At 45.5% G+C, this 15613-nt stretch overlaps 1 protein-coding gene across 1 annotated transcript; it reads left to right on the top strand.

Moving 5' to 3' along the window:
* Window positions 1-1237: 1237 nt before the first annotated feature.
* LOC124658093 lies at window positions 1238-6858 on the top strand. Its single transcript, XM_047196531.1, has 5 exons — window positions 1238-1503; window positions 5571-5959; window positions 6038-6230; window positions 6319-6374; window positions 6501-6858. The coding sequence occupies exons 1-5, from the start codon at window positions 1492-1494 to the stop codon at window positions 6526-6528; spliced, it is 678 nt and encodes a 225-aa protein (XP_047052487.1). The 5' UTR covers window positions 1238-1491; the 3' UTR covers window positions 6529-6858.
* The last annotated feature ends 8755 nt before the right edge of the window (window positions 6859-15613 follow it).

Genomic DNA, 15613 nt, shown 5'->3' with positions numbered 1-15613 from the left:
CTTCCATATTATTTCTTTAGCACCCTGTGCACTCGTCGCAGCTTCATAATTTGCCGTTATTGCATTGATTGCAAACACAGTATTTTTCGGCGGACTAACAGTCTCACCCTTTACTATTTCCCTTCTTTGCCACCAGATATACCAACTAGCCACAACTATTATTTCATGAGAGTGCACCTTATCAATATGTGTTATCTCTTTTTTCGGCGATCTTAGGATATGTTCCAAAATCACTGAACCTGACCGGTCAACCTTCATAGCTTGCTCAATTTCCTCCATTAACCCCAATTCTGTCCAAACTTCCTTCGCTCTCTTACAGCTGAACATAATGTGGTTAATATCCTCTGGGCCAAGCTTACATACTGGACACTGTGGTGCAACCTTGATGTGACGATCTGCTACAATAGCCATTCCAGGGAGAACACCATGAAGCGCCTTCCAAAGAATTTTTTTCACTTTGCTTGGGATATTCAGCTTCCACATAATCTCCCAGACAAGATTAATTTGGGCCGCCCCTTGACCATCTCGATAGTATGCCCAAACTGATCATCCCACTCTATGTGATACGCCGACCTAACAGAAAAGGCATAATTCTTTGTTTTGTTCCAGGCAACAAAATCACTTGTTAGGTTCTAACTTAGGGGAATTCGTAAAATCCTCTCCGCATCAATCTGCAAGAAAAGAGAGCGGATAAGCTCCTCATCCCAAGTATTTGATACTGGATCAATCAGTTCATTCACTTTCCTTAGCACAATATTTCCCCTCCTCGAGCACACCCTTCTGTTAGCACTCGAAGGGATCCAGTGATCCTCCCATATATTAACATTCTCCCCCGTACCAATTCTCCAGATATGGCCTTTTTTAAAAGTCCGTAGCCCGGTCAAGATGCTCTGCCAAATGTATGAAGATCCTTGTTTTGGTCCTGCATTTAAAAGATTAGAGTGCGGATAATATGTAGCCTTTAGCACCCTAGCACAAAGGGACTCCGGATTAGATAGTAATCGCCAACTCTGCTTTGCTAACATCGCCATATTAAAAGTATGATCGCGGACGCCTAAATTAAGTTAGTTGATTCGCAAAAGAAAAAAACAAGGCAAGGGGCGAGGCCGCGAGGCACGACATACGAACGTTTTCTTTTTTGACTTAGCGGTGCCAATTGATGTAATTTTCACCAACCCGAGGGGCAATGAAATGAAAATCGTCTCTCCAGTCCAGTCTCCATTCAGTCCACCGGTCCCAACCCGTGACCCGACGCAGCCGCCACGCACACACCGCGCGCTTCCTGTTCCGCGTTCCCCTTCGATCCGATTCAAGAAACCCTAATCTACATTTCGGCCACCACCGCCACCGGCCTCCATCCTCTCCCATCGCCATACTCCTCTAGATCCCTACCGGCCTAGCGCGGCGGAGCAGTTGGCACGGCGGCACGGCGCCGACGCGAGGCGAAGCACACACGCACCGGCAAGGAGGACTTCTGATCTCTGACTTATCATGGATCAGCAGGTATGGAATCCAGCTAAGCTGCTATGTAATCAAAGGAATGCCGCAATTCCGTTCTGCATGATGTTTAGTTACAAGGTCTTGCGCCTGAATGAAGAATATATATTATATAAAAACAACAAAAGCGGCAAAAGCCTATCGTCTGGTCTAGATTACTGTATACTCATATGCCTCGGTAAGAGCATCTCCACAGGCACTCCCCAAATAGGCACCGGCAGGTGCGCCGGCAGTGCAATATGAGGTCGTCGGCACTTGCTCCCCAATTCGGGGAGCGGCCCCAAAAATAACTTTGAACAACCAAACATAATTAAACTGCAGAATTTCATTCAAATTTAGGATTATTTACATAAAATTGAATGAAACTTAAACTTTAAACTAGACCGAATTAAACCCTAATCTAATGGTGACGGTTGTGGCGCGCGGCGGGCCCGCCTCGTCGTTGTTCGTCCCCTTTATTGCGGCATGTACCCTTGCCCACCTCTCCGCCCTTGCTTTGCGCATCTGCTGGTGGAGCACGGCCGCCGGCGATGCCGGATCTTGCCGGCAGCGCTGCCCCCTCAGCGGCGCCTGCCACTGGCAAGACTCCTCATTCTGGGTGAGCCTCGTTTGCTCGTGGGCGGACGCCTCGGCCTGTTGTTGAGCGTTCAGCTCAAGCAGCCTCTGCCGCTCGGCCGCCATGAGGAGACAACGAGAGATCTCGACGATGTACTTGAAGTTGGCGTCGTTGGTCTCTTCCAGCTCTTCCTCAGCTCTTCCTCACGGAGCCTCCGGAAGCGCCGTGCGTTGAAGGAGGCCAAGATCGCCACCTGCTCCTTGTCGCCTTGGAACTGCCCCTCCTCGGCCCACTTCCTCGGCCCACTGAGCCGCTTCCTTCGCCGTGTCGGCTTCGGTGTCTGCTATTAACGCCTCGTTCCACTTGTTGAATTGGGAGTCGTCAGAGTTGAAGTCCGGCAACTCGAACTCGGCGTAAGGCTGCTGCGGCTGTGGCTACGGTGGTGATTGCATCGCTGCTGGCGGCGCGCGGCCGTTCCGACCTAGCATCGAGTACGTGGTCGCCAGCCGGCGCGACATTGTTGTGGAGAGGCGAGTTCGGTAGAGCAGAACAAAGCGGCGATGGTGGACAGGCTAGTGCGGCGGAGGTGAGCGAAGAGGGCGCACTAAATAGGCGTTGGCGACTCGCCGCAAAGCATCTAAGGTGTCGCAATTACGGTGGCGTCTGCATGTGGAAAACTGGTGGCTTCGTTAACGGCAACCCGCCACAGAGCATCCGATGCCGTCGCATTTAAGGATGGAGCCGGCCGTGGAGTCGCTGACATGCCGGTCCTGCCCTTTGAATCCGACATGGCATCGTGTGCCGGCGCGCCCATTCAGCGCCCCGCGTGAAGGGGCCGGCACAGGTTTGCCTGCGATTGTATTGGGCTCCAAATGGTGCCGGCGCATTATTGGGTGTCGGTGTGTCCCAAAAATGGAGCTGGACCCCCAAATCGCTATTGGGGTCGCTAAGGGGTGCGCTGGTGGAGATGCTCTAAGGAGGCTGAAATCATCTCAAATCAACTGGGGTAGTAGATCTGGCTCAACAGACTTTATCAAAAATCATTCTTCCCTTTCTTTCCAGATGTGCCATGCCATGAAGGCAGCAAATGGTCTTTCCATGGTTTTTAAGGCGACGCTTTGGCGCCTTAAGGAGGGAGGGCGCTTTGGCGCCTAGGCGACGCCTAGGCGGGCGCTTTGGACGCCTAGGCGCCTAAAGCGGCCGTTTTTACAAAGCGGAGGGGGAGCGCCTGGACGCCTAGGCGTCGCCTAGGCGACGCCTAAGCGACGCTTTTTAAACCATGGGTCTTTCATTTCTTTGGACAATTTTGTCAGGTCCTTTTCCTTTCTTTGTCCATGGATCTTTGACTAAGTTTGCTGAGAAAGCGCTTGCTGCAATCTCAGGGAGGGACGGCTGACAAAGAGTCCATACTTCTCTAACTTAAGTGCAATTGAGGATGATACGTTTAGCAGTCTCAGTTTCTTGATTGCAGAAGCAACATGAGTCATCATCAGTCCCATTTCTCGCCCAGAGGCGATCAGCTGTCCAGTTTCTATTCTGCAGTAACAGCCATATGTAAAAAATCACATTTCCTTCAGCTCTGATTTTCCACACATTCTCCAAAATTGGCCGCTTAATCCTTCTGTAAAGTGACATTCATAAGCAGACTTAGCACTCTGTACACCATTGTTCGTGAGGTTCCATCGTATGGATTCCTCCTCATTTAGCTCAATTGGCTGGATCATTTCCCAGAGCTGAATAAACTGGTCAATCTGCTCTTCAGAGATCATTCTTTCAATCCCACTCATCCATCTGCATCTGACAGGCCATCCCTAACAGAATGGTTCTTCCACCAAGCTAGATTTAAATTTGCAAGGCAATTTCAGAAGGTGCCCTTCCTTGTAGCCATCTATCATGGTAGAATTTAGCTTGATTTCCTCTTTCAAGCGCTATGGAAGTGCAGGCAGCAAACAACTCTTTGTCCACACTCTAAACACCATTGTCGTGAGGTTCCATCGTATGGAATCCTCCTCCTCATTTAGCTCAATTGGCTGGATCATTTGCCAAAGCTGAATAAACTGATCGATCTGATCTTCAGAGTTCATTCTTTCAATCCCTCTCATCCATGTGTCATCTGTCAGGCCATCCCTAACAGAATGGTTCTTCCGCCAAGCTAGATTAAATTTGTGGGGCAATTTCAGAAGGTGCCCTTCCTTGTAGGCTTGTAGCCATCTGTCATGAGAGAATTTAGCTTGATTTCCTCTATCAAGCGATATGGAAGTGCAGGCAGCAAACAACTCTTTGTCCACTCTGTCGCATGGTGTGGGAATGCCAACCCATGGCTTGCTGTCAGAGTTGCATTCGAACCACGACCACCTCAAACAAATGGCTCTGCTAAACCTTTGTAAGTATTTTATTCCAAGCCCCCCATATTTTTTTGGCGCACAGAACACTTCCAGTTGCCCATGCATTTTTCTCCATGTACGTCTTCTTTTGCAGCCCAAAGAAAGTTTTTGCGAAGCTTGTCGACCTTCTTGAGAGACCATTTGTCTGCGATGAAACAGGTTAGATAGTAGGTCACCATGGCAGAGAAAGCAGCGTTCACCAGAGTTAGTCTTCCCAATCTGTTAAAACGCTTGCTCTGCCAAGGTTTGATCTTTCAAGCAATCTATCAATTATAGGTGTAGCTCCGCTCTCTTTGGTTTTCAAAAATTCAGTGGAAGCCCTAAGTATCTGCAAGGAAAAGAGTCAATCTGTCCTCCGAAACCATCCGGCACCTCATTGCTTTCAATGTTTTCACATCAAATTGTACATCACACATTTAGCATGATTAATTCTCAGCCCTGAGATCATACTGAAGCGCTCAAGGATCTCCCATGTTGCTTTCAGCTCTTCATTCACACGGTTTATGAATAATGCAGAATCATTAGCACATAGACTAGTGCTTAGTCGAATTGAGCTCTGAGCAAGTGGGGAAGGCAGCCCTGATCCAGTCGCCTTTGACAGAATATGCTGGAGTGACTCAATTGCTAGATTAAATAGCATTGTAGACAGGGATCTCCGCAGAAAGCCTTTCTGATGATAAAAAAGAATTCCAGGGGTCTCATTGAGCATCACACGAGATGAAGAGAACATCAGCGCTATCAATATCAATGCATCTCTGCCCAAAACCAAAACCTGATAGAATCTCAATCATGTAACTCCATAGAATTTAATCAAAAGCTTTGGTGAAATGAAGTTTCAAGAAAATGAGTGGTCTTTTTTTCGGGCATTGACGGGGTTAGCCAAGTGCAGTGAGGGTTTAGAATTAGGGTTTATGCATGTTGATATTCTCATATCAGTGCTATCATTTCACAAAAAGTAGACTAGCCATATCCAAAACGACATGGCAGTCCACATATATATGACTTACTGATTTTCTGTAGATTTCTAGACCAATAAAAATAGTATATGTAAGATATGGTATTTAAGAGATCACCCATTTATAATAACTTATGTTTTGTAGTAGTTGTATTAATTATTATCTTTTAATTTCTAGAATGTGACTCCGGGTTCCACTGAATTTCGCGAAAGGATTCATCAATGTATGGTTAAGGTGAAGCGTGGCAAGACTTGTGCTGTTGGTGTGGTGATTGCATCGTGTGCTACGTTCTGCTACGTAATAACAGATAAGGCTATCTTTGCAAATCCAAGATCAAAGCCATATACCATTGTATTTCCAGAAGGAGCCAAGCAGAAAGTGAAGCATTCAGATGTACGATTCGCAGATCAGTTGGCTGGATTTTACCTTGAAAAGCCTCATGACGCCGCAATTCCAAATGCAGTCATTCTAAGTGATCAAACTGTTGTGAGGAATCAGACATATTATATGTTTTACTACACATCTTTAGATAAAATATTTAGCGGCATATGTGGAGCCAATGTGACGTAAGTGTTGTGAAATTATTTTTCTATTTTTGTTGCTGCCATTTTTGTTTTTAACCTAATCTTAACTATTTGAAACAGCTCTACAGGTGTGGACACCTTTAGGCATCATGGTAATAGTTCGTGTTTTGGTGGACCTGTCATTAACGATGAACGTCAACTTATTGGTATTTCAACAAGGGAGGACTGCTTTCTTGCTCTTGGTGCTCAAGCAATCAGGAGTGAACTTTTAGCTATTCTTCGTGAGGATGATAGCTTCGTGGAATTTAGCTGGGTAGCATATCTTCTCAAGTTCTCATATTCTGTCGTGTGATTTAATAGGTTTACTATTGATTTGTCTAACATTCTCTTCATTTGTCTAGACCATGGATGGTATTGTACAGTACATACGAAATATGCATGCACCACAAAAAAAGAGGTAATTTTATTGTTTCAGTTCTTGCCAAGCATGATAATTCGTGCAGATCTAGTACGTTCTTGTTATATTTCATTATTTTGTGCACTGTGTCAACTAACCCTTCTTTTTTTTGCATAATATTTGCAGTTTGCCGCTCCAAGAACCATTGGTGTGATGACCACAAAGCATGATAGCTCATCAGACAACTGTGATGATCACAAAGGATGGCTGGCACTCTTGGCTGCTGATGTTCCGGGCAAGGTTAAAGTCCATCCATGGAGATTAGCAAAAAATGGACCCGCGCAGTTACATAAGAGCTACACAAAAGGAGATGCGGGGTGAATAAATTATGTAAAACCTGGTTAAGTGTACCTCTGGTGTACATTGTGAACCTTTTGGCATCTGAATGTGCGGGCTATTAATATTAACACATCAGTTGATCGAAAAGAAGAACCATTGGTGTTGGTTAGATTAGTTTGAACGAGTCAGTGTTATTAGTTTGATATCATCCGTATGGTGTATTTGAATCCTAATAGATACATATATTGATTCGTAGTTGAAAACAACAGAGCAGTAGAATAGGAACCCAACTCCTGCTACTGTCGCCCCCAAACCCTAAGGCGACCGGAGCACCCTACCTCCTCTAACTCAGCGCCCCTCTCCCTTGTCGCCGTTGGTGTGGTGGCGCGAGCCGCTGGGCAAAGCCCGTGCGGTGCTGGCGGCGGCTGTTCTCCTCTTGCGCGGAACTCGGACCTGGCGGGGCGGCTCCCTTCCTCGCGGTGGAGCGGCGCGGTGGCGCCTTCCCTGGCCTCGGCCGACGCTGCCACGGCCCTGGCGGTCGACTGGGCAGGCGTCTGCATCGGCGGAGCCTCCCGGCGCGCTGGCCACCGGTGACTGCCGGTGTGGGCATGGTGACGGCTGGGTCTGGGCTCGTGGGCCCAAATCTGGGCCTGGCAGGGCCTCGCCCAGATCCGTTGCTGGATTCGCGAGTGGTCTGGGGCTGCTTGCTGCGCCTCCTCCGCCTCCACGTCTCTTCGCCGGCTTCACGCGGGCGTGTTGGGCCCAGATCGGCCCTCGGCCGTGCGCTATCAGAACCTTCCTCTCTGGGACTTCTGGCCGTTTGTCGTCGTTGTTGGCGATGTTCTGGCGTCGTAGTGTGCGACGTCCTTGCTAGCTCGCTGGGAGGGTTTCCCAGGGTTGGCGCGTGCTCGCCGGTGTAGGCAACATGTCTCGGGTTGCAGATCCTCTCGTGTTGCGGTCTTCCCTCCGACCATCCTGGCTGCACTAGTGCAGGTGTTGACACGCTGGTCTGGTGCGTGGTGCCGCCAACCTAGCGCCATGGGGTGTTAGGATCCAGGTCTGGCCAACCAGCGCTCTCGTTCATCCCGCAGATGATTCTATTTGGGGCTAGACAATAGTGTGGCTTGGGTTGGAGGTGTGGTAGCGAGTTCTGTTCTGTTCGCTCCGCGCCTCGCGTAGGCGACTAGATTTTGACCCGGTGGGATATAGGCGAAAGCTACGCATGGCCTTGCTATTGCGGTGACGGAGTCACCTATCAGGTGTCATTCCCTTATTGAAGGCGTCCCGATGTTGATCCCCCGTTTCGAATTGATGTATTTCGTCCCTCCGCCTCAACCTGGTAATCTTGGTGGCCCCGCTTCGGGCAAGCTTCTCTTGTAGTGTCTTGTGGATCACCCTTTGAGCTCTCGCTGGTGTCCCAGCCCTCTCACCTCGTTGGCCTGGCTGCTTATACACGGCCTTGCTTCGGTAGCTTGATAGCTCCAAATTTTGATGCATTTTACTACGGATTTCCCATCACCTATCTATTGGTTTGATTGGGTTTTCATTGGATTTTGTGTTTCAACTAACGCTAATATCGTGATCCAAGTGAAACCTTGTTTTTAATTATGTATTTTAGAAAACCATCATATCCGGAGGATCCAATGACATTTATGGGCTAATTGCAACGAAATAAAGATATTTCCTTTTGAGGCCAAACTCATCCTAGCGACAAAGGAGCTTTAACGGGCATCGGTACGGGTCGGGCTTGCCCGTACCACTACAAGAAAAGTTCTGATAGACAACGTCTCAAAATCGTCCGCTAAGGGGTATTTTTCGTCGCCTATGGGCCTCACCCGACGATATGGGTTCTGTTGTGGAAACTGCGTCAGGCAAAGTCCTACGGCGATTTTTTCGGTCCGTCGCGCTTGGGCGCCCTTCCGCCACGGAAAATCGGACCGTTGCCCAAGTGTTTCCGGGAGCCCGTTGACTGCTGACGTCATGCAAACTGACACGTGGCGGACGCCGGTAACCGGCGGTTAACGGCGTTAACCGGCCGAAACCCCGTGGTAGATGGTAGGCCCACACGAGGCCCGCCACGTCTTAGCGGGCCGGGCCAGCCGACATAGTTTGACCGGTCAACTATATAGCTGGGCTGGTCCATTAGTTACGTGGGCCGGGCCTAACCTCTAAGGTTGACTGGTCAACACTTAAATGGGCCGGCCCATTTAACATGTGGGGTCCACCTTACAGCATCTGGGCCGACCCAAGAAGCAAGTGGGCCGGGCCAAAACACAGGTGGGTCCCACTTTCCTGTTAAAGGGCCGGCCAATTTAGTGTGTGGGGTCCATCGTATAGCAAGTGGGCCGGGCCAAAAACACAGGTGGGTCCCACTTTCCAGTTAAAGGGTCGGCCGATTTAGTATGTGGGGTCCACCATATAGCAAGTGGGCCGGCCCAACAAGATAGTGGGCCGGGCCAAAAACACGGGTGGGTCCCACTTTCCTGTTAAAGGGCCGGCCCATTTGGTGTGTGGGGTCCACCATATAGCAAGTGGGCCGGCCCAACAAGATAGTGGGCCGGGCCAAAAGCACGAGTGGGTCCCACCTTCTCGTTAAAAGGGCGGCCCATTTAGTATGTGGGGTCCACCATATAGCAAGTGGGCCGGCCCAACAAGATAGTGGGCCGGGCCAAAAACACAGGTGGGTCCCACTTTCCAGTTAAAAGGCCGGCCCATTTAGTATGTGGGGTCCACTATATAGCAAGTGGGCCGGCCCAACAAGATAGTGGGCCGGGCCAAAAACACATGTGGGTCCCACCTTCCTGTTAAAGGGCCGGCCCATTTACCATGTGGGACCACCATATAGCAAATGGGCTGGCCCAACAAGATAGTGGGCCGGTCCAATAAGCATGTGGATCCCACTATCGTGTAACCGGGCCGGCCTACTAAAGAAGTGGGCCGGCCCAAAATGAAAGTGGGTCCCACACTATTGTAAGTGGGCCGACCCAATCTGTTGTAGTGCCCTACTTGTTTAACTAGTCAACTTGCATTAAATTTCATGAGCCTAAAATCTGATATCAATGATACACACAATTACATACACAAATAAAACAAGTAGGAAAATTACAAGGCAATTCATGTGCCCAAATAAAAAAATTACATAGAATCATTGAGGACTTCTATTAGCATCATCAATAACACGTTGACATTTGGCAATCGCCTTGATTGAATCTTGTGTACTCTTTGTCAACATATCAGCTACAGATCTTAAAGCAGCAATACCATGTCTTTTATAAAGTACAGCCTTGAGACATTTACTGTTTGATGAAAGCAATGGTCTAGGTTGACGTCTATGAGAAGATGCATCAGAAGAAATATCAGAAGTTTTTGTGGACCTCACTTCTAATGAAGATTGCTTCATCACAACTGCATTCTGATAATAATGCAAAAAGAGTTAAACGATGAACTATGCAAACATTTATTATGCAATGTAGATATAAGATAATAACAAGTTGCATAAATAAGACAAATGTATGGAACTTGTACTAAGCACAAACTTACATCATAATGTTGCACATGGTCGCTACAGATCCTTTTTTGGCGACTATCTTCTAATGATGACTGCTTCATTAAAAATGCATTCTGGTAACATTGCAAACATAGTTACTGATGGCGTGTATTTCACACGTTCGTTGGGCAACCCCAAGAGGAAGGTATGATGAGCACAGCAGCAAGTTTTCCCTCAGAAAGAAACCAAGGTTTATCGAACCAGGAGGAGCCAAGAAGCACGTTGAAGGTTGATGGCGGCGGGATGTAGTGCGGCGCAACACCGGAGATTCCGGCGCCAACGTGGAACCCGCACAACACAACCAAGCTACTTTGCCCCAACGAAACAGCTGAGGTTGTCAATCTCACCGGCTTGTCGTAACAAAGGATTAACCGTATTGTGTGGAAGATGATTGTTTGCAGAGAAAACAAGTAGAAACAAGTATTGCAAGTAGATTGTATTTCAAGTAAAGAGAATTGGACCGGGGTCCACAGCTCACTAGAGGTGTCTCTCCCATAAGACGAACAAGCATGTTGGGTGAACAAATTACAGCTTGGGCAATTGACAAATAAAGAGAGCATGACCATGCACATACATATCATGATGAGTATAGTGAGATTTAATTGGGCATTACGACAAAGTACATAGACCGCCATCCAACCGCATCTATGCCTAAAAAGTCCACCTTCGAAGTTATCATCCGAACCCCTCCAGCATTAAGTTGCAAAGCAACAGTACAATTGCATTAAGTATGGTGCGTAATGTAATCAACAACTACATCCTTAGACATAGCATCAATGTTTTATCCCTAGTGGCAACAAAGACAACACAACCTTAGAACTTTCCGTCACTCGTCCTGGTGTCAATGCAGCATGAACCCACTATCGAGCATAAGTACTCCCTCTTGGAGTTAAAAGCATCTACTTGGCCGGAGCATCTACTAATAACGGAGAGCATGCAAGATCATAAACAACACATAAGCATAGCTTTGATAATCAACATAACAAGTATTCTCTATTCATCGGATCCCAACAAACGCAACATATAGAATTACATATAGATGATCTTGATCATGATAGGCAGCTCACAAGATCCGACAATGATAGCACAATGGGGAGAAGACAACCATCTAGCTACCGCTATGGACCCATAGTCCAGGGGTAGACTACTCACTCATCACTCCGGAGGCGACCATGGCGGTGTAGAGTCCTCCGGGAGATGATTCCCCTCTCCGGCAGGGTGCCGGAGGCGATCTCCAGGATCCCCCGAGATGGGATCGGCGGCGACGGCGTCTCGCAATGTTTTCCGTATCGTGGCTCTCGGCATCGGGGGTTTCGTCACGGAGGCTATTTGTAGGCGGAAGGGCAGGTCAAGAGGCGGCGCAGGGGGCCCACACCACAGGCCGGCGCGGCCAAGGGGGGCCGCGCCGCCCTAGGGTTTGGCGCCCCCGTGGCCCCTCTTCGTCTCTCCTTCGGACTTCCGGAAGCTTCGTGAGAAAATAGGCCTCTCGGGCTTTTATTTCGTCCAATTCCGAGAATATTTCTTTACTAGGATTTCTGAAACCAAAAACAGCGTAGAAACAAAGAATCGGCACTTCGGCATCTTGTTAATAGGTTAGTTCCGTAAAATGCACGAATATGATATAAAGTGTGCATAAAACATGTAGATAACATCAATAATGTGGCATGGAACACAAGAAATTATCGATACGTTGGAGACGTATCAGCATCCCTAAGCTTAGTTCTCGCTCGTCCCGAGCAGGTAAAACGATAACAAAGATAATTTCTGGAGTGACATGCCATCATAAACTTGATCATACTATTTGTAAAGCATATGTAGAGAATGCAGCGATCAAAACAATGTGTATGACATGAGTAAACAAGTGAATCATATAGCAAAGACTTTTCATGAATAGCACTTCAAGACAAGCATCAATAAGTCTTGCATAAGAGTTAACTCATAAAGCAATAATTCAAAGTAAAGGTATTGAAGCAACACAAAAGAAGATTAAGTTTCAGCGGTTGCTTTCAACTTGTAACATGTATATCTCATGGATATTGTCAACATAGAGTAACATAATAAGTGCAATAAGCAAGTATGTAAGAATCAATGCACAGCTCACACAAGTGTTTGCTTCTTGAGGTGGAGAGAAATAGGTGAACCGACTCAACATTGAAAGTAAAAGAATGGTCCTCATAGAGGAAAAGCATCGATTGCTATATTTGTGCTAGAGCTTTGATTTTGAAAACATGAAACAATTTTGTCAACGGTAGTAATAAAGCATATGCATCATGTAAATTATATCTTATAAGTTGCAAGCCTCATGCATAGTGTACTAATAGTGCTCGCACCTTGTCCTAATTAGCTTGGACTACCTCGGATTATCACCGCAATACATATGCTTTAACCAAGTATCACAAAGGGGTACCTCTATGCCGCCTGTACAAAGGTCTAAGGAGAAAGCTCGCATTTGGATTTCTCGCTTTTGATTATTCTCAACTTAGACATCCATACCGGGACAACATAGACAACATGATAATGGACTCCTCTTTTAATGCTTTAAGCATTCAACAACAATTAATTCTTTTCTCATTAGAGATTTGAGGATGTTTGTCCAAAACTGAAACTTCCACCATGGAACATGGCTTTAGTTAGCGGCCCAATGTTCTTCTCTCACAATATGCATGCTCAAACCATTCAACTCAGTGTAGATCGCCCTTACTTCGTACAAGACGAACATGCATAGCAACTCACATGATATTCAACAACGAGTTGATGGCGTTCCCAAGCAAACATGGTTATCGCACAACAAGCAACTTAATAAGAGATAAAGTGCATAATTACATATTCAATACCACAATAGTTTTTAAGCTATTTGTCCCATGAGCTATATATTGCAAAGGTGAATGATGGAATTTTAAAGGTAGCACTCAAGCAATTTACTTTGGAATGGCTGGAAAATACCATGTAGTAGGTAGGTATGGTGGACACAAATGGCATAGTGGTTGGCTCAAGTATTTTGGATGCATGAGAAGTATTCCCTCTCGATACAAGGTTTAGGCTAGCAAGGTTATTTGAGGCAAACACAAGGATGAACTAGTACAGCAAAACTCACATAAAAGACATATTGAAAGCATTATAATACTCTATACCGTCTTCCTTGTTGTTCAAACTCAAAACTAGAAATTATCTAGACCTTAGAGAAACCAAATATGCAAACCAAATTTTAGCATGCTCTATGTATTTCTTCATTAATGGGTGCAAAGCATATGATGCAAGAGCTTAAACATGAGCACAACAATTGCCAAGTATCACATTACCCAAAACATTTATAGCAATTACTACATGTATCATTTTCCAATTCCAACCATATAACAATTTAACGAAGGAGAAACTTCGCCATGAATACTATGAGTAGAAACCAAGGACATATTTGTCCATATGCTACAGCGGAGTGTGTATCTCTCCCATAAAGTGAATGCTAGGATCCATTTTATTCAAACAAAACAAAAATAAAAACAAAACGACGCTCCAAGAAAAAGCACATAAGATGTGGCCGAATAAAAATGTAGTTTCAGGGGAGGAACCTCGATAATTTGTTGATGAAGAAGGGGATGCCTTGGGCATCCCCAAGCTTAGACGCTTGAGTCTTCTTGATATATGCAGGGGTGAACCACCGGGTGCATCCCCAAGCTTAGAGCTTTTCACTCTCCTTGATCATGTTGCATCATACTCCTCTCTTGATCCTTGAAAACTTCCTCCACACCAAACTCGAAACAACTCATTAGAGGGTTAGTGCACAATATAAATTGACATATTCAGAGGTGACACACTCATTCTTAACACTTCTGGACATTGCATAATGCTACTGGACATTAGTGGATCAAAGAAATTCATCCAACATAGCGAAAGAGGCAATGCGAAATAAAAGGCAGAATCTGTCAAAACAGAACAGTTCGTATTGACGAATTTTAAAATGGCACCAGACTTGCTCAAATGAAAATGCTCAAATTGAATGAAAGTTGCGTACATATCTGAGGATCATGCTCGTAAATTGGCATAATTTTCTGAGCTTCCTGCAGGGCAGTGGGCTCAGATTCGTGACAGCAAAGAAATCTGGAACTGCGCAGTAATCCAAATCTAGTACTTACTTTTCTATCAACGGCTTAACTTGGCACAACAAAACTCAAAACTAAGATAAGGAGAGGTTGCTACAGTAGTAAACAACTTCCAAGACACAAAATAAAAACAAAGTACTGTAGGTAAAAACATGGGTTGTCTCCCATAAGCGCTTTTCTTAACGCCTTCAGCTAGGCGCGTAAAGTGTGTATCAAGTAACATCGAGAGATGAAGCATCAACATCATAATTTGTTCTAATGATAGAATCATAAGGTACCTTCATTCTCTTTCTAGGGAAGTGTTCCATACCTTTCTTGAGAGGAAATTGATATTTTATATTACCTTCCCTCATATCAATAATAGCACCAACAAGTCAAGAAAAGGTCTTCCCAATATAATTGGACAAGATGCATTGCATTCAATATCCAAGACAACAAAATCAACGGGAACAAGATTATTGTTAACGGTAATGCGAACATTATCAACTTTACCCAAAGGTTTCTTTGTAGAATGATCAGCAAGATTAACATCCAAATAACAATTTTTCAGCGGTGGCAAGTCAAGCATATTATAAATTTTCTTCGGCATAACGAAATACTTGCACCAAGATCACATAAAGCATTACAATCAAAATCTTTAACCTTCATCTTAATGATGGGCTCCCAACCATCTTCTAGCTTTTTAGGAATAGAGGCTTCGCGTTCTAGTTTCTCTTCTCTAGCTTTTATGAGAGCATTTGTAATATGATGCGTGAAAGCCAAATTTATAGCACTAGCATTAGGACTTTTAGCAAGTTTTTGCAAGAACTTTATAACTTCAGAGATGTGGCAATCATCAAAATTCAAACCATTATAATCTAAAGCAATGGGATCATCATCCCCAATGTTGGAAAAAATTTCAGCAGCTTTATCACAGTGCAGTTTCAGCAGCTTTAGCAGCTTCAGTGCAGCTTTTCGCGCTTTGCATTAGAAGTGGAAACATTGCTAACACCAATTCTTTTATTAGTATGAGTAGGAGGTGCAGCAACATGTGTAGCATTAGCATTACTAGTGGTGGTAATAGTCCAAACTTTAGCTATATTCTTCTCTTTAGCTAGTTTTTCATTTTCTTCTCTATCCCACCTAGCACGCAGCTTCAGCCATTAATCTTATATTCTCATTAATTCTAACTTGGATGGCATTTGCTGTAGTAACAATTTTATTATGATAATTCTCATTAGGCAAAACTTTTGATTTCAAAAGATCAACATCAGCAAGCAAGACTATCGACTTTAGAAGCAAGTATATCAATTTTACCAAGCTTTTCTTCAACAGCA

This window comes from Lolium rigidum, chromosome 5 (genome assembly GCF_022539505.1).
Source record: "Lolium rigidum isolate FL_2022 chromosome 5, APGP_CSIRO_Lrig_0.1, whole genome shotgun sequence".
Taxonomy (NCBI): Eukaryota; Viridiplantae; Streptophyta; class Magnoliopsida; order Poales; family Poaceae; genus Lolium; species Lolium rigidum.
This window is presented reverse-complemented; position numbering and strand designations above follow the sequence as displayed.

Coding starts and splice junctions, on each gene's coding strand:
- LOC124658093 (XM_047196531.1), top strand. Junction 5,960..6,037: donor ATATGTGGAGCCAATGTGAC/GTAAGTGTTGTG, acceptor TATTTGAAACAG/CTCTACAGGTGTGGACACCT. Junction 6,231..6,318: donor GCTTCGTGGAATTTAGCTGG/GTAGCATATCTT, acceptor TCATTTGTCTAG/ACCATGGATGGTATTGTACA.